Source organism: Diadema antillarum, unplaced genomic scaffold (genome assembly GCF_040938485.1).
Source record: "Diadema antillarum isolate AM-2024a unplaced genomic scaffold, OU_Dant_1.0 seq00000533_RagTag, whole genome shotgun sequence".
Lineage (NCBI taxonomy): Eukaryota > Metazoa > Echinodermata > Echinoidea > Diadematoida > Diadematidae > Diadema > Diadema antillarum.
In genome coordinates, this window is record NW_027271484.1 from 1,363,375 (window position 1) to 1,385,091 (window position 21,717).

General features: G+C 41.6%; 2 protein-coding genes across 2 annotated transcripts in view; one reads left to right on the forward strand and one right to left on the reverse strand.

The window, feature by feature from the left end:
- Positions 1-6,421, reverse strand: part of LOC139734618 (uncharacterized) — a 51,015-nt gene extending 44,594 nt beyond the window's left edge. Inside the window, exon 1 of the mRNA XM_071645402.1 lies at positions 6,058-6,421. Coding sequence (XP_071501503.1) covers positions 6,058-6,421 — 364 coding nt within the window. The remainder of the gene's footprint in view (positions 1-6,057) is intronic.
- A 1,188-nt stretch (positions 6,422-7,609) lies between these two features.
- Positions 7,610-21,717, forward strand: part of LOC139734619 (autophagy-related protein 2 homolog B-like) — a 70,067-nt gene continuing 55,959 nt past the window's right edge. Inside the window, exons 1-2 of the mRNA XM_071645403.1 lie at positions 7,610-7,811; positions 21,287-21,467. Coding sequence (XP_071501504.1) covers positions 7,644-7,811; positions 21,287-21,467 — 349 coding nt within the window. The 5' untranslated portion in view covers positions 7,610-7,643. The remainder of the gene's footprint in view (positions 7,812-21,286; positions 21,468-21,717) is intronic.

A 21,717-nucleotide genomic window follows, 5' to 3' on the forward strand; every position in this document is an offset into this window, starting at 1 on the left:
ATTTCACATTTTCGCGTTAAAGCAAAAGATTTTAATCAATCTAATTTATTTCATCAAGGAATACTTTAAAACAAACTAATCAGGTCAGCAACAGAGAGTTGAAATACAGCTTGGAATCATACGATGTTTATTTACAAGGAAGTTCAGTCATGTCTACAACGTCTGTTCTATTATATGCGATTGGGACAGAGAACAGTGACATAGAGAAAATAGCGACGCTCTATCCAAGCGTTCGATGGGTGTCAATCCTGACAAACAAACCATCGTGGATTATTTCGTTGTGGCAATAGCGTGACAACCACAGGAAAGCAAAATGACAAAACCTGGCAGGGAAAAAGAAAAACAAAGCAAGACGAAACCTTGAACATCTTCACCGCATTCAAACATACTCATACAGACTCATCCAATCTCTACTCTTAGTTTGGGATTAGAAGAATTCCAATATTACTTGTTATACACAACTTTTTTTCTTTACGCACGGACGAAATTTATTGTGTCCAGAGAGCTTACAGGGAGAGAAGCGGCCTATTGATATATTGTCAATACATGAATACTCATTTGAGGGGATTTAGGTTTTCGAACATACCATACAGACTCATCCAATTGCTTCTCTTAAATTGTAATTCATGCAATTCGATAATTGTTCGTTTAGGATATACACAACTTTTGTGACGATAATTTAACGTGCGCTGACGAAATATTGTGTACTATAGAGCTACATGGAGAGAAGCGGCCTATTAATATATTGTTAATTTACTCACTTGAGGTGATTTAGGATTTTTGAACAAGTTATAGAGACTCATCCAATTGCTACTCTTAAATTGTGATTTGGCAATTCCAATATTGATCGTTTAGGAAATACACAACTTTTGTGATGTCAATTTAGCATGCGATGACGAAACATTCTGTACAAGAGTGCTATATTAGGAAGAGAAACAATCTATTGATATAATTATTATTGATAATTTACTCATTTGAAGTGATTTAGGTTTTCAAACATGTCATACAGACTCATCCAATTGCTACTCTTAAATTGTGACTCGTGCAATTCCATTATTGATTGTTTAGGATATAAACGACTTTTGTGATGTCAATTTAGCATGGCGATGACGAAATATTGTGTACCAGAGAGCTACAGGGAGAGAAGCGGTCTATTGATATTTTATTATTGTTAATTTATTCATTTGAGGTGATTTAGATTTTTTGAACACGTCATACAGACTCATCCAATTGCTACTCTTAAATTGTGATTTGGCAATTCCATTATTGTTCGTTTAGGAAATACACAACTTTTGTGTAGTCAATTTCGTATGCGATGACGAAACATTCTGTACAAGAGAGCTACATTAGGAAGAGAAGCGGCCTATCAATATATTGTTAATTTACTCATTTTAGGTGATTTAGGTTTTCGAACATGCCATACAGACTCATCCAATTGCTACTCTTTAATTGTGATTCATGCAATTCCATTATTGATTGTTTAGGATATACACAACATTTGTGATATCAATTTAGCATGCGCTAACGAAACATTGTGTCCAGAGAGCTACAGGAAGAAAAGCGACCAATTAATATTGTTCATGATTTATTATACTAATTTGAAGACACGTGATATAGGTTTCAGCTGTAACTGACAGAGTGAGACATACCTTGTCATTCTTTCATACGATTCTTTTTCATAATATTCATGTCATATTGTGTCATGTTATGTCAGGTATACGATTTCCCTTCTCTCTCACAGAAAATTGAAGATAGTAAGAGCTGAGAATATCAAAACAAAAAACAGACACACACACACTCACACGCCACAAAACAACACTTTTCATCAATATTATAAGACTGTGATTTTATGCTTCAAATACTGAGTAATTCAATGGCAGAATAAGCTAGTATACCATTATCCATTTCCATTTATCCATTCATGGAATTTCCTATACGTTTCCTGTAAGTATGTTTCGGAAATTTTCTCCACTCTATTTCATTTCTAATTATTTCACTGATAAATGCCTACGTCTTAGGCTCCGAAAATCTCCACTTATCACTATTTACGAGCTATTGTATTCGAATACACTCTCAAACAAATTATCACCCTTAATGTTTCTGAAATTGCTTGTTAACGTCCCCTTGCCTTGCAAGGTTTGCGTCTTACTTCACCAACTTTTCAAGAACTTTTTCATACCGTGTTTGGGAGGGGGGGGGGGGAATAGATGGTTTGTGAATAGCTCTTTTCTCGCCAAAGGGATGATATGCGTTGAATTGTGTCATTATAAATCCATACGCAGAAAAATGATACACAGTATTATAATCTTATCATTATCATCATTTTACTCAAGTTTTAAACTAGGTTTGAACTGAAAATTAGAATAGGTGTTGTTATATTTAAAGGATTCTCACACTCCGAATGGATGGATGTATAATTATTTCACAAGTTGTACATTCTTTAACATTTATTTCAATTCCAAGTATTTGCAGGATCAAGGACAAGCATATCCTGATTTGAAGCACGTTGTTTTCTTTTGTGACGTCATGCTATTCATGGAGGATGAGGTTGAACAACCAGCAATTATTTTAACCCTAAAAATACATCACCAATAAGCAAACTGGAAATAATTTTACGTTCCATCTACTTTTTTTTTTGTCACACAAACTACTGATATACTGTGGTCATTAATGTCATTGAGTCATCTTATAAATACGGATTTTTAATCCTTTACTACAACCCTTGTCCATTACTGGTATACAATCCACATAACTGCATCGCACACGTGAATTTGAACCGATGGTTATCTGTTAATCATGATAAGCACCATGCGTGCAGGAACTGGGTGAAGAAAAGGTCGAGAAGAGGTCAATCTATAATAAATTTCGTCCTCAAACCGTGACCTTCCATGTTTATTTCATATCTATAAACAAACCGAGAGAGAGAGAGAGAGAGAGAGAGAGAGAGAGGAGGACGAGAGAAGGGAAATATACGTTCTGTAAAGGAGAATCCTACAACGGCTGGGTTCTGATAAATAAGAATCCAGCGATTCACTTGAACTTCACATTTGATATTTCACATTGAGTTAATCTTTTCACCTATAACGGCACCATGTTCCGTCTGATTAAACCACACGCAGTTATCATCGTCACAAGAGGTATGAGAATCATTGGTTATGGTATTGAAATAATTGTTAAACTGGATAACCAATCAATGAATCGATTTAATTAGACTGAAGGATTGGATAACATATTTATAGTTATCATGCGTATCGCCGTTGTCACGATAAAGTTGAGAATATATACATGTCATATGATGTGGTGTGATGTGATATACTGGTAGTTTAAAACGTTAAGGAGACACAAATTTGTCTCCTTAATGGAATAATTATGTCTCTTTAAGGTAGCATCCAAAGATACATATATATATATATATATATATATATATATATATATATATATATATAATTATATCGCAAACTTTCGAAGCGATTAAGGCACATCCTCTATATCGACAAAAGTGCGACTCCTCAAGAGACAAGACGAGCCTAAATGAAACACTAATGGCCTTGAGCCCTCCTTAGTGACCTCATACGTTGCGTCTTTAAGTGGAAACTAATAATTGGTAATTCGATTTAAGGTGGCTGCAACCGAGCGCGGCTTTTCCTTCCCCCTCCCCTCACACATAATTCTGACAAAACGGTGGTGACAGACGTCTGCCCGTCGTGGACTTGAATCTAGAAGATGATGGCGGAAGAGAATATGAAATCCTCTCTATACATTTCATCTCTACATCTCTATATCTCTTTCCTTACTCTCTGGAATCTCTAGCTTTGATGCAGCAAATGCAGTGTTTGGCATAAACTCTGTAATTTTGTCATTTCATATCTGTACTGTGAATCTCATGCGCCTGTGGTGTCGGAAATATGATTTGTATCAATGTCTTTGTCTTGGGTTTTTTTCTCTCTCTCTCTTTCTCTTAGCTTCATCCTCCTCCTCCTCTCGCTGCTCTTCTACCAGCTGCGAATAGTCAGGTTCGTACGGTATATAATATCTTCATTTTTTGTGGGGGGGGGGGGGGGGGGAGGGGGGAGACAAGATACGCCAATTTCTAACGCTCTCAGCTCAATCATATTGCTTCTCTTTGTCCCTACCTATCCCTCTCTCTTTCAATGTGACTTTGCTCACAATATCTTGCATCAAGAGGGAGACTATAAGTAGAACTTCAAACATTGTGTAACATCACAAAAATTCATCAATAAATTCAGTAGAAGTTCATACAGCACTTTCCAGAATGTAACGATTCTAAATTCTGATGATCTTTTTTTCCCTCTTCTGTTATGACTGATTTTGCCTATTTAAGTAGCCACATGTTTAATCATTTACATGATATTCTCTCTCACTTTAACGATCTCTTTGAGTTTACAGAACTTTTACTTACTCAATTAGGTCTCACGTTTCATACATAGGAATATGGGAATGTACATGCGTGTGGTATGGATGTGACAGCAAGACACTGTATAACGTTGTTATAGGAATGGACAAAATAACTTTGAAGAGAATTAAGACAAATAATTGTGTCACACAAAACACACACACACACACACATTTCTGCTTCCGATTTGGAGTAACTAACTCGACTGGAGACTGAGAACTGAGATACTGAGAAAACTGAATCCAGGAGAAAAAGAAAGTGAACGTGTTTATGTGTGCGCAATATGTATCACGCGTTCAAAAAAAAAATCACGTAAATAACAACGATCGTTTTGGAGAAGCCACGCTGACTCAACGCTGGGAGACATTGGAATGTCACACTGTATTGAACGTGATCTTCCTGATTACAGTAACTTGTGCTCTATTCTGTGTGAAGTGTCATTAGGAAAATGTGTTTTCGTACTTTACTAAAGTATGTCTGGGCAACCAGAGTGTGTGTCATCGTACTTTTCATCACGATAGTAGACCGGCTGCTGCTATACAATAAGCCTGAAAGATGATGATGGAATGTGCCCATTCATCTTGACTTCTTCTTTAAAAAACCACGGAATAGTTGCGTCCTCTTTGTAATTGTTTATGATTATTATCAAACGTGGTTTGAGAAAACGTTTCCTTTGAAATATCATACAAACGAACAATTAGGAATAATCAATTAAAATCCATAATTTGAAACTGAGAAAGAAACACACATTCAATATGACGTTATGCAGACCTTCTTTAGCTCCATACTTTGCGAGCAATATATTCTACAAACCCGTCAAACAATACAAAGATATCTTTAGGGTATTGAGTTGATACTTGTAATTTGTTGGGAACGATAAAACAAAAATCAAAAACGGAAAAGAATGAATACAACGTGAAAATGGACCTGTGGTAACCCATTTCACATAAACCATCTATGTGACATAATGTATCAATCCACTCACGACTCGAACATTGTTTGCATACAAAGTAACGATCGTATCATACACACACAGTGACTTGAATAATGGTAGTAAACATGTTACATAACATATACTTGTCGCCGATAAGTTGACCAAAGAGCATTTTGAAATAAGCATAAGGGGAAAGACAAGACATAATTATGTCGCAGTTTATGGTAGGAATGTATCTTGTGCAGCAATCACGTATAAATTTGATGACTTTTGGATGGTTTGTCGCGAGACATCGTCATCATGATTTGACTGATATACAGGAAATTGGAACTGGCAAACGAAATAAAAGAATTCTTCGCCCAAAATAATGATGATGATTCCCGTTAAGATCTCTGTTAGATTCTGAATTCAAAACACCACGTTCTTTCGTTGGATTATTGTGACTTGTAAAAACACGAATTAAATGTCTACAACTGAGCAGACAAGAACAATTATCAACTGACTGCTTGTGTTTATGGTGGATTACCAGTTTATTTAATTCTATTTTACCGAAGTTTATCCTCTTTCGAGCGTTTGGAGAAGTTTGAAACTACAAATTCGCTTCGGCTAGTAATATTTCTCATGAAGCAGCATCAGACACAACAGACTCCAAACAACGCACAATCCATTCTACTCATTTTAAAACAGAATTTAAAGGACAAGAACTCACCTCTTCCTTTTTCCATGACGAAGCCGAAGACGATCCCCGCAGCTCCAGTAACAAGAAGTTTTACACCAATCGCTAAATCTGGCCAGCGAATTTCTTCAACAACCTCTACTCTGATAGGGACTTTCCCGTTTGCGGCGTGAGCGAAACCCTCAGATGTCGCTTGATTCATATGCTGAATACCATTCAAGCTACCATCGCTGTACAACTCCGTCCCGTTCGCATACCCGTTCGTTTGGTGGCTGTTGGTGGTCGTCGACAACGAGGTGATGTTATTTGCCGACTTGCAGAACGGGACGTTGCCGTTGGCATCGCAAGTCGGCTCGCACGGTGCCGCTCGCTGTCGAATCTCCGTCCTCACCGCCATCATCTTTTCTTTGGAGCTTAAACTGTTTTTTTTTTTTTTTTGTCTCAAAAACGATCTCTTCCAGATCAAGTTGATGCAAGTAATCTGCCGGTTTGGAACAGAATGAAACAAAATTTATGATCAGCTGTAAATATATTGGAATGAGAAAATCAAGTGCACATGCGTCGGTCAGTCGAGGCTAAGTTAACGGAGTCGAGTAGGCAGATAAAATGATACAAATAAAGATGCCCACAGAGCGGGAGGTACAAATAAAACGTTGTCAGGCAAGTGTTTGGTAAGATTGGACCGAGCGCCGTGATTATGACCTCCACTGTTTGCTCTTGACTTTTTCCCCCGTCACAGCGCGGTAAGGCTAGCTTGAAGTTGAAAGTCAAATAGCGTTGGACTTCAGGGTCTAAAGGGGGAAGGATAAAATAAAGAGAGGCAAGGAGAAAACGTGCGGTGTTGAAAGGAAGGATGGATACCAGTGACTGGGGGGAATTCAAGAATGCGTGGGCCAGCTACGTTAAAAAAAAAAATGGGAGCAGGATAGTACCGTGTGTCGAATGTGGACCCCGGAGCTGTGGGCGGGTAGGTGTTATCTGGCAGAAGTGGAATCGGGTGCTCAGCGCTCTCAGGTTAAAAAGACGTTCGTTTGATAAGATGGAAGAAACGTCTGACAACTTTGAAAGCCATGCTAGTACTTTTTGTAGCCGAGCAAGACCCACTTTAATTAGACATCCAGGGTAAGCGAAAAGCTCTTCATTGTGGAAACAGACATGCGCATAACGACGCTCGCTCGCACGTTTCGTACCTGCCTGTTGAACCCTGACAATAATGGAGTTAGCCGAATTTTCCCGATGACTTCGTGAGTGTGGCCTTGAGTTGGTTTTAACTTTTTTCTTTATAATTTCTGAATTGGTTCCAATTCGTGTGTGAGTCGCAAGTCCATGATCATCGCTAGTGCAACATAATAAATGATATTGTAATATGTCAACTTCAAATAGCACCCGACAGTAATGATTTTTGTCTGGTCGAGAAACCGGCCGAAAAATAACGGGAAAGGAGAAAACGCCCTCTCTCGATGCCTCTTTTGCAATGACGTGAGTTTATAAACATTGAGTAAAATGGCCGACTCGCATCATCGTCTACGTGATTGGAGTTCGAAGAACTCGGTGAAAGTCATGAAACCTTGCCTTGTTTAACGATTCTTCATCATTTTTATATCATTTTGAAAGAAACAATGCCCTGGTACTTTCCTTGGCCGGACTACATTAAGAAAAAAGCTTGTAGGTATCTGCTGCAACGTTATGTTGGAAATTTCCTGGAGGAGAAGTTGACACTCGATCAGCTGACGGTCGATATCTACAGTGGAACTGGAACAGTGAAAGATGTGAAATTAGATGTCTGGGTATGTTATTCTAGCGCAGATTATGATGCATATTTATAATCTAAAGTTTGCATGTATGTCCTAAGTGTATGAGGTGTATCTTATGACCTACGCTCAGTCCATTACCAGCGAAGCTAGGTTTGTGTTGATCTGTGAATCGAAGTTGACACCACTCACTGCACTATCATGCTATGCTATGCACTGCATCTGCCCAACATACCACTGCACTGCACTGCACTGCTCGCAACATGCAACATCAACACACCGCGCTGCTCAGTGCAGTGCATCCATTGTTGTGATAATGTGAATGTGAATGAATGGACGTGTACTGTAGTTTGTAGTGTTTGGTTGCAGTTTTTACACACCTGTGCACGTGCACACACAGGTGCAAACCTTCTTCTTCTTGTTCCTGGCGAATGACCATAATCAAAGTAACCAGCTAATTAATATTAGAATTTAGAACAACTGGTCTAGATGTTGATCCCGGACCCTAGTTCTGCACTATCCTAGCTACATCATTTTCAAAGGAGGTCAGCATTAATTGGCCATTTCACATTGCACATTGCACATTGCAATCCTTTGTGTTCTTGATAACTTTGGCAGCCTCCCTGTTAGTGTTCGTGTTAAGTTATGGACAGATGGGGACTAACTATTTAAACTACAGTATTTACTATTAACTCAAGTGCTATCAGCCCAAACCACGTGAAGCGTATTTTTGCTGATTTGGTCAATCTCTTACAATGTTGTTGTTGTTGTTGTTTTTAAATTGCCATGAAATCACTACACATCGATTGCGGGGAAATACGTGATTTGGAACTTCTACGCATGTGCTAGCCACTGATCTGATCCATCACCTGTATATAAGCTTCGGAGACATATAAATCCTGGGGCCTCTGCTCTGGGATGTTCTAGACCCTATTGTGAACCGGGAAAGAGGATGAACAAAGAAAAATGTATTTTCAAGACCACTGGAACAGTCTGGATATGTGTCAGTTTACAGTGAGGTATAGAAAACTAAGGTAGATATAAAATTTTACATGGTATAAATGCCAGCCTATTGCTGGTGAAATAGGCCATTTTAGAGGTGCCTGAATTTATGTTGTTTTTGCAAAGTAGCTAAACCAGTGTAGAAGAGATTTGTAGGTATTATGGTACGGGCCTATTATATATTGCAATACCTAACAATTACCGAATGGCAAACAGGACGACAGGGCTGACGGCACCACCAGCAGGAATGGTAGCCGGCCGTATGACAGTAGGGTATGGACTGTAGAAAGCACCAGGGCACCAGTAGAGGTGAACAGTGTCCTTGAAATGGGTATTGCACTTCCCGAAATAATATGGACTAACTCCGAATGCACTTAGGGTGTCCGAAGACGACAGTGTCCCATATGAATATGTACAAATGATCCAGCGGCAGCGTGGAGTATCCTCCGAGTGCCGCGGCTAGCACAAGCGAGGGTAGAGTCGATCCACCGCTGGAGCGCTGGATAGAAGAACTGCGCGGTCCCTGGTTGTGGCAGAGTCTGTACACCACGGACAGCTCGCTAGCAGGACCGAAGCAGCGATGTGATGGGACGCAGATCGCGTTGTGAAATGCAGCGATGTGACGAGGCGCCGATCGCGTTGAATGCAGCGATGTAACGATCCCCAGGTTGGAGTGTAGCCTGAAGAAAGGGCGAGCCGCGATGTGAAAAGGCTACGAATGTCGCGAAGTGTAAAATCTGGGAAGGTGTATCCGTATCGAGTATAATCCGTATGAAATGGCAGTCCACGGCGCGAGGTATCGTGCGCGAGAAAAGACGTGGGACGTACATACGGACGTAGTATGCGGACGTGAGTGACTTCAACGATTAGAACGTGCTCTCGGGATGAAAGCTAATCGTGAAGTGAGGGAGCGTGGAAAGTAAAACAGCGTGGTCGGAGAAGACGTGTCACGGACAGGAGCTTTGAGAGTGGTAATTGGCTGATGAGAATGCACAGCTCGCCACTAATTGGTAGGTTGTTTCCGTGACAGCAAAACAAGGGGTGTGTTTATGAGAATCCGACTACTGTTGGAATGCGAAATACGCGTACCTCGGCACGATGACAAAGGCGAAGAATGTAGTGCGCACCTGTCGTGTGCCGGCGCACAAGGAAAGTTCGCGTGGATGTTGACAGAATGCTGGGTTGTCAGACAGCATAATTGACGGCAGCCAGACAGTAAAAAATACAGAGATATTGGAAACCGCTACATTTAGCCCCCTTCCAGATCGCTAGTGGAGGAGTCATTGAAGACGAAGACTAGAGATGAGCGATCGATTGTGAGAAATGTGAAGGAAGTAGGGGTTGAAAATTTCACGTGTCGAAGTATCTGTATTGAACGTAATGGGCTGGCCAATGTACGTGCTTACCGCCAGTGCGTGCCGTTCGTGTTGGCAGCTCGTGCTGCGGTTGTGCACGTGTTGGCTGCTGCAGTGGTGTAGGCTGCCACAGTGTCGTCTGCTGCGGTGGTGTGATGAGCGGGACGCTTGGTATATCCGCCGGAGTCCTGGCAGGGGCAGGCATGGGCTGCTGCCGCGGTGTGGTGAGCTGGACGCTCGGTGTGCTCGCCGGGCTCCTGGCAGGGACAGGCGTAGGCTGCTGCCGCGGTGTGGTGGGCGGAACGCTCGTGGCTGTCTCCCTCCTGGCGTTGATCTCCAGAGTGAGATGCTTGGGATCACGCGTGGAGTTGTGTGGACGAGCGGGAGCGTGGGATGTGGTGTTCCGTTTGCGTTTGCGTCGAAGATTGCGACGCGGGCCAAAGTCGGGTGTGAACGAGCGCTCTCCGAGAATGGTGACGGGGGGCTTCATCTCCGCCTGTAAATGAAGTGTAGGCGGGGGCTTCGTCTTGTTGGGGGGTGAAGGAGGGCGGGCGCTGACTTCGGCTGCGGTGACGGTCGAGGAGTGTTCGACAGCCCGGTGATGTCGATCCGAAGTGGGAGATCGGCGACCGGTTGTGTTGCTGCCAGAGGGGCTCGTTGCCGCTGGTCTCTGGCTTGTCTGTTTCCCTGGTGCGTTGGAAGTGGTCGGGGTTTTTCGCCTCGAGCAGGGTGAGCAGCACTGCCGGGCGTCGTCGCCAAACTTCCAATGGAAGTAGCACTCACTGCCAGCGTGTCGGATTTGGGAAGGGGTTCGCTTCCGCGGCCCGCCTCCATGGCCGCGGTTGCCGCCTCTGGACCGCTGGCGAGGACGAGGACGGTATTTCCGTTGCGAACGGCGTGACGTTCGCTGAGACTGTCGTTCGTCCATGCGCGCTACCAGTATGAACAGCTGCTCTGTTAGCAGCAGGACCTGCGCCGTGAGGTTCGCTATGACGTCCGCTTGAGGGCTGGTGGTAGCCATTGTGTATTCGTCCAAGTGAAGGGTGAGGATGTAATGAGACGTGAAGTTGGCCCTATACAGATCACGTCGGGGTCACCAATGTAGGTATTATGGTACGGGCCTATTATATATTGCAATACCTAACAATTACTCACCGAATGGCAAACAGGACGACAGGGCTGACGGCACCACCAGCAGGAATGGTAGCCGGCCGTATGACAGTAGGGTATGGACTGTAGAAAGCACCAGGGCACCAGTAGAGGTGAACAGTGTCCTTGAAATGGGTATTGCACTTCCCGAAATAATATGGACTAACTCCGAATGCACTTAGGGTGTCCGAAGACGACAGTGTCCCATATGAATATGTACAAATGATCCAGCGGCAGCGTGGAGTATCCTCCGAGTGCCGCGGCTAGCACAAGCGAGGGTAGAGTCGATCCACCGCTGGAGCGCTGGATAGAAGAACTGCGCGGTCCCTGGTTGTGGCAGAGTCTGTACACCACGGACAGCTCGCTAGCAGGACCGAAGCAGCGATGTGATGGGACGCAGATCGCGTTGTGAAATGCAGCGATGTGACGAGGCGCCGATCGCGTTGAATGCAGCGATGTAACGATCCCCAGGTTGGAGTGTAGCCTGAAGAAAGGGCGAGCCGCGATGTGAAAAGGCTACGAATGTCGCGAAGTGTAAAATCCGGGAAGGTGTATCCGTATCGAGTATAATCCGTATGAAATGGCAGTCCACGGCGCGAGGTATCGTGCGCGAGAAAAGACGTGGGACGTACATACGGACGTAGTATGCGGACGTGAGTGACTTCAACGATTAGAACGTGCTCTCGGGATGAAAGCTAATCGTGAAGTGAGGGAGCGTGGAAAGTAAAACAGCGTGGTCGGAGAAGACGTGTCACGGACAGGAGCTTTGAGAGTGGTAATTGGCTGATGAGAATGCACAGCTCGCCACTAATTGGTAGGTTGTTTCCGTGACAGCAAAACAAGGGGTGTGTTTATGAGAATCCGACTACTGTTGGAATGCGAAATACGCGTACCTCGGCACGATGACAAAGGCGAAGAATGTAGTGCGCACCTGTCGTGTGCCGGCGCACAAGGAAAGTTCGCGTGGATGTTGACAGAATGCTGGGTTGTCAGACATTATAATTGACGGCAGCCAGACAGTAAAAAATACAGAGATATTGGAAACCGCTACAGATTTCTATACAAACAATTGTACAGTATGTCCCCTCCCCCCCCCCCAGTTTTGCCATACCACTCTACACTACTACCCTACCCTTGTTCAATGATAGCTTATGTACAAATGCATGCATGCACACACTTTTAACAACCTTATGGTGAGGTATATTAGTGAATGGGGGGGGGGGGGGGCATGTGGAAGTCTTGCCCCAGTGGCGTTGCACACTAATAGAGTGCTACCCCATAGATTAATTTCCTCTAAAGTTGAGTCCAGTAGAGAAATACCAATTTAGTTGTACTGATCAACATTAATATGAATAGAATTGTACATAATAACATATGAATGATTTCAAGGCACTAGATCTAGAGTACAACTCTATTTAGTAGTTTGTGGCAATTTTAGGGTAATTACAGTACAGAATGTTTTGTTGGTAAACAAATGGAACTTTTAAGGAAATTGACACATTCTTGACCCTTGACAAGATAATCCCTGAAGTACATAATTGTAGCTCTTTCCAAGCTAAACAGGGACAGGATGTGCTGTGACAGGAGGCGGTGGTGCAGTTAATGTTGCAGCATTTCTATTGACAATGAAAATTATGCTGCACAAGATAAAAACCATTCTTTTAAGGTTTACAGCATCCTGGAACCAACAGGAGGTTCCAACCCTCTGATGACAGGAAAGGCAGCCTCCTGGAAAGAAGGTACTGTTGGGATGGTAACCTTCATAGTTGATGACTTGTTCCAGATGCGAGTTGTCCAGGATTAAAAGGAAAATGTGTATTCATGAATCAATTACTGCTTCGGGTACACAGAGTTTGAGTATGATTTCTTCTGATGATGTATGGCTCTTGGGATATGAAGTTAGGACAGTGGACACTGACTAGCCAATGGTGTATTCTATCTAGCACATGGTGACATAGTGGTACATAGTTGATCTAATCCCAGCCAGCAGCTTGGGGGCAAGCCCTGAAGCTGATGTGGATCTTCTATATAGTCACAGGTGACAAAGTGAGCAGCTGTTTGTTTTTGTTTGTTTTTTGTTTGTGTGTGCGTGTGTGTGCTCTTTCCAAGCCTTTTACTAGGAGTGTACAGACTTAAGGCTTTAGCACCATGTACTCCTGCTTGCAGTTGAACCAGGGTCATGTACAGCAACTGTACATGTATGCTCTTAACATGACGAGTTTGGAACATGGTGACAGGATTCTCCTTAGAAGTCCAAGGTTTCTGCTGGCCGGCCTTTGTACGAGTTGACAGCATGTGTTCCGCTGGAGGTCCTTGGATATGATAGTTCCAAGATACTTATATTTGTTGACCCTTTGTATTGACTCATTGGAAATCTTGCAGTTATGCTGAAATGGAGTTTTCATCTTAGTGATGGTGATGAAAGTGCACTACTGACTGGTTAGCCATTTTTCTGACCAATCGGACAATATTTGGAGGTCTTGCTGAAGGATGGAAATGTCATTCTTGGTACGAATTTCTTGATATCTCACACTGTCATCAGCCAAGAGCCATATCTTGGATTGAATCTTTGCGATGATGTCATTGAACTTTAGCAAAAAAAGGGTTGGGCTGATCACCAATCCTTGAGATGCCTCAGATGTCATATGCATCCAGAATGACTGGGAACCCTTGACAACAGCTATGGATACTTGCTGCCTGTTGGAAAGCATTTATAACTTCATAAGCATGTCATAAATATAAATGATTTGTGGGCCTTGTTATACTTTCTAGGCATTTTTTATTGTTGGTACATCAGGAGATGTTATCTGAAAATGTTGGGCATCTTTTTTTTTTTTAAATTTCCCTCAAAAGCAAATACTGTTCTTGTCAAATGTAGCTTCCCTTCTTTTACATAACTTAAGCGTTGGTTGTTTGGCACGGTATAACACAAAGCCTCATTGCTTTGTAATATTGTATACATATATATCATGCTTAGCTTTCCAGTAGTCTGAAATATGAAACCAAAAGGAAAAGATGGACAACCTCTGATATCTGTCACAGTGAGGATATTAACAAGGAATTCAAACAGAGTATAGAGTTTGTTGATTGAAGACTGGGAATCCCCAAATGCTGTAGTGTAGGCATATTGGATACTATTAAATAGGCAGCTATAGATTTTGTCTTTTTTTTGCAACTACTGTATATGCTGTATATGTTTTGCAAGTAGGCCTATATTATTTCACAAATTTGGACTTATAAGACATTTTTATTGAGTAGTTTAATATGCAATTGAGAACCCACATGCCCAAAGTGACAGAATGAGAAATGTATATTTTCCATTTTTCAGGAAAACGCTAAGCGATCTTCTACCTTGAAGGTGATACATCTTGTACTTACAACATAGTGCATGATTTCATTCTGCGGGAGGCCATATTTCACAGGAAGTTAACTTCATAAATATCAGTGGACTTACAAAATTTGCAAAACCATTGCAAATTATATATTGTGTGTGCCATAGATGGTAAAAATGTGAGGTCTCATCATCTTTGTGATTCTTGCAAGGGTTTAAAATAAAAGTGCACCGTGTCCAAATACAAAGTCACCACTATCATACCCTCAGTAGAACTCCAGACATATCATGTTCAGTAGGATCTAACCTGACTCTTGGAAACATGTCAGCCTGACAGACTTACATGATGAAATCAATAATGTATTGTTTGGTTAAATTCTGAACTGCAGTACCGGTAGTTTAATAACCTGGTAGATTTGTATGTTGTATCACATGTAGTATGTGGAAACCCTGTATTTAAATAAGGATATGTAACAATTTTTGAAAGTTTGGAGTTGAAAGTTGACTGGATTGGTGTTGCCTTCCAAAATATCAGAGTTAAAGATACTTGCACAGTTGTATACCTGTCTAATGACTCGACAACATCCAGTTGGATGTTTTAATCAGGCAAAAAGAGTATTTTTGCAATAGCTGTGTGTATGTCTTCGCAACTGTCGAGTCTTCGATACTCTGACCTGAATGCTACCCACATACAATGTATATATGTAGACTCTGTAAAAGATGATTAAGCTTTAAAAAAGTAGAAAAGAGGAGTAAAGCTTTGTTTTACTGAATGATCTGCCAGCTATTAACTGGAGGGATGCCATGCTATTAGGTACATTGTACATGTAATAGCCATTTTACAAAACATTGTATCTCTGAGTGCCTTAGCACTTGTCAATCTGTTGTAAATGTTTCAGTGGTATGATAGTTCTGGCTGTTATACATAAATGTAAAAACTCCACTGGCAGTGGCACTATTTTATTTCTGTAATCATGTTTTGAATTATGCTGTGCTGTTGCACAGCACTCACTTTGTTAGGTGGTAGGCCTACATGAAAAGCATCAAGCACTATCTCGATCTCCATATTATCATAGTTTTGTAGATTTTCTCTGCGATTATTGTTACAGTGTACATGTTTGGAAAAGAAATAACAACTGTATGCTCTGAAAATGTATTTTTGTTTCGAAGTGACAATGTTTTATTCATGATAAAAAGGGAAAAATTAGATGCGAGTACTCAATGTCTCTTATGGAGAGACTCAGCTCAGCATGGTTGCATACATCATCACATCGTACGTTGTGTACCTCAGGAATTTCGAGTTTTAGACATCTGACCTTTAATAACAAGCTGAGTGCATATGATCAGGGAGGTGGAAGAAAGATGGAGATGGCACTCTGAGAGCTTCCCTCAGAAAAAAAATCAAGTGGTCTTACACCGATTAACTTCTTGAAATCCAACCCTCATTCTGTGATAAATATGTCAAAATCTGGCCTTATCGGTCCACCCATCACCCTCCGGCGCACTAGAGTGACGCAACATGATCTCCTTTCCAGGCCTTCCATAAACACACGCTCGTAAAAATCGGGCTTTGAAGCGATACGTGGCACCGACAATATGACGTCATATTCAAAATTTTGGCAGTCTATTACATTCAGTGAAAGACGTCCCCCTTCGAAAGCTACAACTTATGGCTCAAGAATTGGGTAGCGTAGTATGTCTATACCTTTCGCTGGTTCAGCAGACTGTGCTGAGGAGATTGCCGTTTGAACCAGCGAAATCGGTACACAAACAACGGAGTTACTGAGCAGTAAGTTTTGTGCGCTAGAGATGTCATCATATTGTTTCTGTATCGATGATGAGAAATCCCGCACATTTCCGCAATTTTTTTATAGTTAGAGAGGTAGGGCTGACCTTGATCTTCAAAATGATATAAGTTACATGAGCGTGTTCAGGCGTGTTTTCAAACAGTTCGAGTGTAAAAGTAGTGCTTCATAGAGACCGAAGCGGTTTTTTTTTTCGTCTGCACCCGAGCGAGCTGGGGCTTTTCAGCGTACTCGTCGGGTTGTTGTAGGGCCGCCGCGTAGGCGTCGGGACAGCGTTCGTTGCCGTTGTTTCGGTGAATTTGAGTTACTAGTAAATATATATTGGAATGGAAAGTTGAGTGTTAAAAAGTGTAAATTAGACATATCAGCCTTGATTATAATAATTTTCCGTAGAGAATTAAAGATGATATCTATAAAAGAATAGATGTATGATGCTGTAAGTATATTTTAGGGGGAAAAACAGAGCTTAGTATACAGTGTTTCGCCTCACTCTCCCTCGATCATTCATCGGTAAATACCGGTAATCGGCTTGACTCTACCCCATGCTAACGTTACAAAAAATTGAATTAAAAAGTAGAAGAGTACACCTCTGGAGCTAGTAGAATCTAACGTTTAACAGTGGTTAGATTCTAGTTTGTGAAATACTAGAGTCTACTAGCTAGGACTAACGTTAGGTATGCTTTTGCTAGGCAGCGTACCTGAGGTGACGCTGCGCTATTAAACAGTGTCCTGAGCCTTGCCCTTGCCTTGGCCTCCAATTTCCAAGCCAAGGCCCAACTAACTTTCTGAGTTTCAGTTTCAATTGCAAATCAAATTTCGTTAAGTTGCTGTGTCAATGTGATTTTGAATTTGCTAAAAGCAATTCCTCCTCAACAAACTCGTCTCCGTCAAAATCACGATCGCCAGAACCACCACCATTGCTTACACCACCACTGCTTTACAGAATACACTCTAGAGTTCTGTGCTTACACCGTAGGACGCCATTTTATTCCCCGACCACAATGCATTTCGCGTCGTGATTTCCGCCACAAGATTTACGACTTGCAGTGCGCCGAGCGTGAGTAATGGGATTACGGGAGGGGGAAAAAAACGCTGTCGGGGCCACGCATGACTTCAAAGGAAACTCAGAAGAGCACACTCCATCTCTCTTCCACCTCCCTGATATGATCACCTTATTTTGCATGTAGTGTACGGCCAGTGTACGGACCTGACTGCTAGTGATAGAATGTTTACAGATGTACTCGATATATGATAGGGGTATTGTGCAGGGTCTAGTGTCACATCCACACATTTAATTTCATAGTGAGTAATTTTCAGAGGTCATTGTCAGCCCCCCCCCCCCCTTTAGGCTTCTATCACTTTGTATATAAATTAGATAACATGTGACAAGATACATATATTACAGTTATATAGACTTCACTATCTATCACTAGGCACAAAGCCAAACTGATGAAGGGGATGGGCAGATGGGATTCAGCATGGATGATGCAGACTTGAATTTGCCTGGTGGGATGAAGGGATGAAAAGTAAGCGTCAAGTTTGGTTGTGATGGCCATGTATGTTACTGTCACGTCAATGATGCATACAGGCAAGCTTACAGCTGTGCAGCATTTCAGGAAAGGCATACCATGGCAACCAAAGTGAGAAGTGTACTGTATTTTGCCTAGGTGCTTTTTGTGTGAGATGAATTCAGAAATCAATATGCATGTGTTACCACAAAAAAATACAAACATACCACTCTGTGTTGTTTACAGAAAGTATTGGAAATATTTTGGACTTGAATTACAAGCTTGTAGTTAAGTACAAGATTGTTTTCTTTCTGTTGCATCATGTATAGTTTATACAGGAGTACAAAGCAAATTTTGATGTCAGGAAAGCTCATTCTGTTTTATGCACATAGAGTGTGTTCTATTTATAGTCAAATGTGCAATATATTCCGTCATCAATCTGTCTGTCTCCTGCTTTGTGGAATTGCATTCAAAGGTATTGATGTCGTACTGTGGCCCTGTGTTATGGAGAGATTGCCGCCGATTCTCAACTGTGTTGTCAGCCAGGGAGATGTGACTCTATTGCAGCTGTTAATGATACGAGGCCCTCATGTCTGTGCTCTTCATGTTTGTGGAGTAGAATTCCTCATCACAAATGTCTGTGTCTGGCTGGCACACAGGCCAGCGTTGTCTTTATTATGATTACCCATTTGCTAAAAGCTGTGTATGGCATCAAGGAAGGATATAAGACACCGAAGGCGGACAAACAGGAATCTACATGTGGGTAATGAGCAAAGCATACTGCCACTTCAAGGTGAAAACCGTCAAAGGGATACTAAGAGACCGGAACTGCTGCGTATCAGCTGAGGTGGGAATTCTCTTTGTATTGCTGAGGTGTTGGCTCCAGAGCTTCGGCTGTTTTCAGCAGAATTGCCCAAGTTGAAGGCCCTATCCCACTGACGTTGCCAGGTCTCTGCTCTTGCCCCATCAGAATGACTGTAATTCCATGTTGCCCAGTCACGCACCCCTTGTCTTGTGTAGTTATGGAAGAGCATGTGATATGAGCCAGCTTGTAGTTGCAGACCTTGCTGGAGGTCACCTGTAGGTTGGAGTTCACTGTGAATCTGTCACAAAGTGAGCCAGGCCCTGCATTCTTTCTACAGCAACAGCCGGCTGGCATTGACCTTGTATCCTTGTGGGTGTGACTGGGGTAATGATGCCTGTCTAGTCAGTGTTCAACCCTCATCCTTCTTTTGTTTATTTGCTCAATTTCTAGAGTACAAACTGAGAGGTTGATGTACTTGTATGAGAATTAAAGGTCATCACCCAGCATCATTTCTGTTTTTGAAATCACATTATATTAAATTGCCTTGCATTCCTCTTCCCTTTTGAAAAGTTTACATTGATGTGCAGTGTGAAGTGATGTTGAATACAGAATTCAGTGAATATAATTTTGAAATGATCTCGAAATGATCTCTTCTAAGAATTTTAGCTTGTTCCCCATTCAGTTGACTTTGAGTGACATTTAATAACTAAATTTACTTTCCATTATGGTATAATTGCAATGTATGTACCTGTAGTAACAAGTAATATATTAACTCACTGTTCATGTGCCAGCCATGAATTCTGCCTTACTGTAATCATCTTGAACTTGAGGTACAGTTGTATGTGGACACCAGCAATAGTCCAGGGCCCCGTTGCTAGAAACTTTGCGTTTAAACGCAACTTGCAACTGATTGTCACTGGCCAATGAAAATCATTGTTGCATCCATGTCTTCTTAATAGGGCAGACCCTGAGCCAATCAGAATGGTTGTTTCAAAATTAGTAATTATTTGCAATTGATTGCAACTTTCTTGCAACGGGGCCCAGGTGTAATTGTATGATCACCTTGTTTATAAACTACAGAAATAAATTGAAGAAATTGAGTGTGACCATACACACAGGTGAGGGTAGGTTTATTGAACTTGCAAAAAACATAATTTGAAATCGTCGGGTGCCCGTGCATTGGCCGCTAACGCAATACAAATTGTATTGCGCTAGCGGCCAATGCACGGGCACCCGACGAAATAAAGTTTTGGTCTAGATCAATCGTTAATACTAACAGAAAAATTTGCTTTAAAAAAAAGGCTGTGGCATTGCTTGTCATCATAACTCATTGAATGTGCTGATGTGTGCACATATAACATGTTGCTGCTCCATGACTGGATGTCAAAAATTCCCAAACAGGTGTAGCACATTCACAAGAATAACTATTCCCTCATGCCTTCATGTGCCAAGAGGGAAGAGTCATATGACCGAATGTTGTACTTTTGACTTCAGAACATTAGCATGGCTATTAAAAGTAAAACACAAAATTGATAAAATCACAAAAGACAAAAAGAAAATCACTTTGGAGATATGGTCATTCATTTGGAGGGTTTAGGGCAGTGTACACTTTGTACAAGTAGTTGCCCAGCAACCCCTAATGAAAAAAAAAAAAAACAAACGATCTTGAAATCTTAGCAAATACCTGGGTTTGACTTCTAATTCATGTGCCCATAGTGAGAGAAAATTTCATCATTTAGATTTTAAGGCTTCGCTGTCTCAGAAATAGAGATCAGAAGTTGAGATGAAGCTCTGACAAAAGTTCGTTGGCCAAGTGATGAAGATTGAATGCAGATCAGATAGGTCAAAGTGTGCTGATTGAAATGAAGGGGGAGAGGCAAGTGTCTCTCAGCATTGTACTTTTGAATTTCTCCAAGTTTCATTGGCCTCCATCAGGTAACAGGGCGAGAGGCATTTTGTTCTCAGCTTGCAGTCATCATAATTTGAAAAAAAAAAATAGAGTTGTTTTTAATGACAAGTGATACATTTGTGGATGATCATACATGATGACCAGATTGGATGTTGGGTCATGAGGTCGAAGGTCAAATGCAACAGGGCTTACTATGGCAAACAGTAATTTTAGAATGTGTAAGTGATGAAACTGAATCAAACTACAGCAACCATAATGAGGTATGGTGGAGTTGTGATCTTGTTTGTTTGTGTGTGTCTTTTCAGTTATCTTGTAATGGTTAAAGGTCAGACTCAATGCCTAAAATTGTAAAAGTAATGAATCCAAAATGAAAATTCACCTCCCTCCCTGCAGGCAATTTTGTTGAATTTCAGCAAAATTACAGAATCAAGAAAAATGAAAAAAAGAATGGAACACATTAATTAGAACATATATCCATATTAGATCTGTTAGATCTTCTGTATATATCAGTGTAACCAATTCAAATGATTGTGTTCATGACCTTTTTACACTCATTATGAAATGTATGACTGTAGACCAAAGTTGTTGTGTGGGCAATAATTCTGCCAACATCTCTTGATATCCATCTTCTTCTTTGGGGGCTCCAGGTCTTGAATGAGCTTCTGGAGACCTGTGGGACTCCAGTGGAGATCCGGGATGGCTCCGTCGGGAGCATCTCGGTGGAGATACCTTGGTCCTCTCTGCTGACCGCTAGCAGCAAGGTGGAGATCAGGGGGCTCCAACTGACCATCCAGCCCAAGTACAGGAATGAGGAAGCATCACCAGAGGGTCAGTATTTACCGAATGGGATAAAAAATGTCTCCTATCTTTAATAGCGTATTAATGCTTTAATGTTGATTGGCTGCATGAGATGGTGGACTAATCAAGATGTGAATGACCTTACCAATGTGATACTTTGTTGATGCATCTGTTTATTTAGGAAATCAAATAATGATATCAGCATATGTGTGTGATTGCAATTTCCTATACCCAGGATACATCTGTAGCTCATGCAAGTTGGCCAAGTTGGGAGACATGC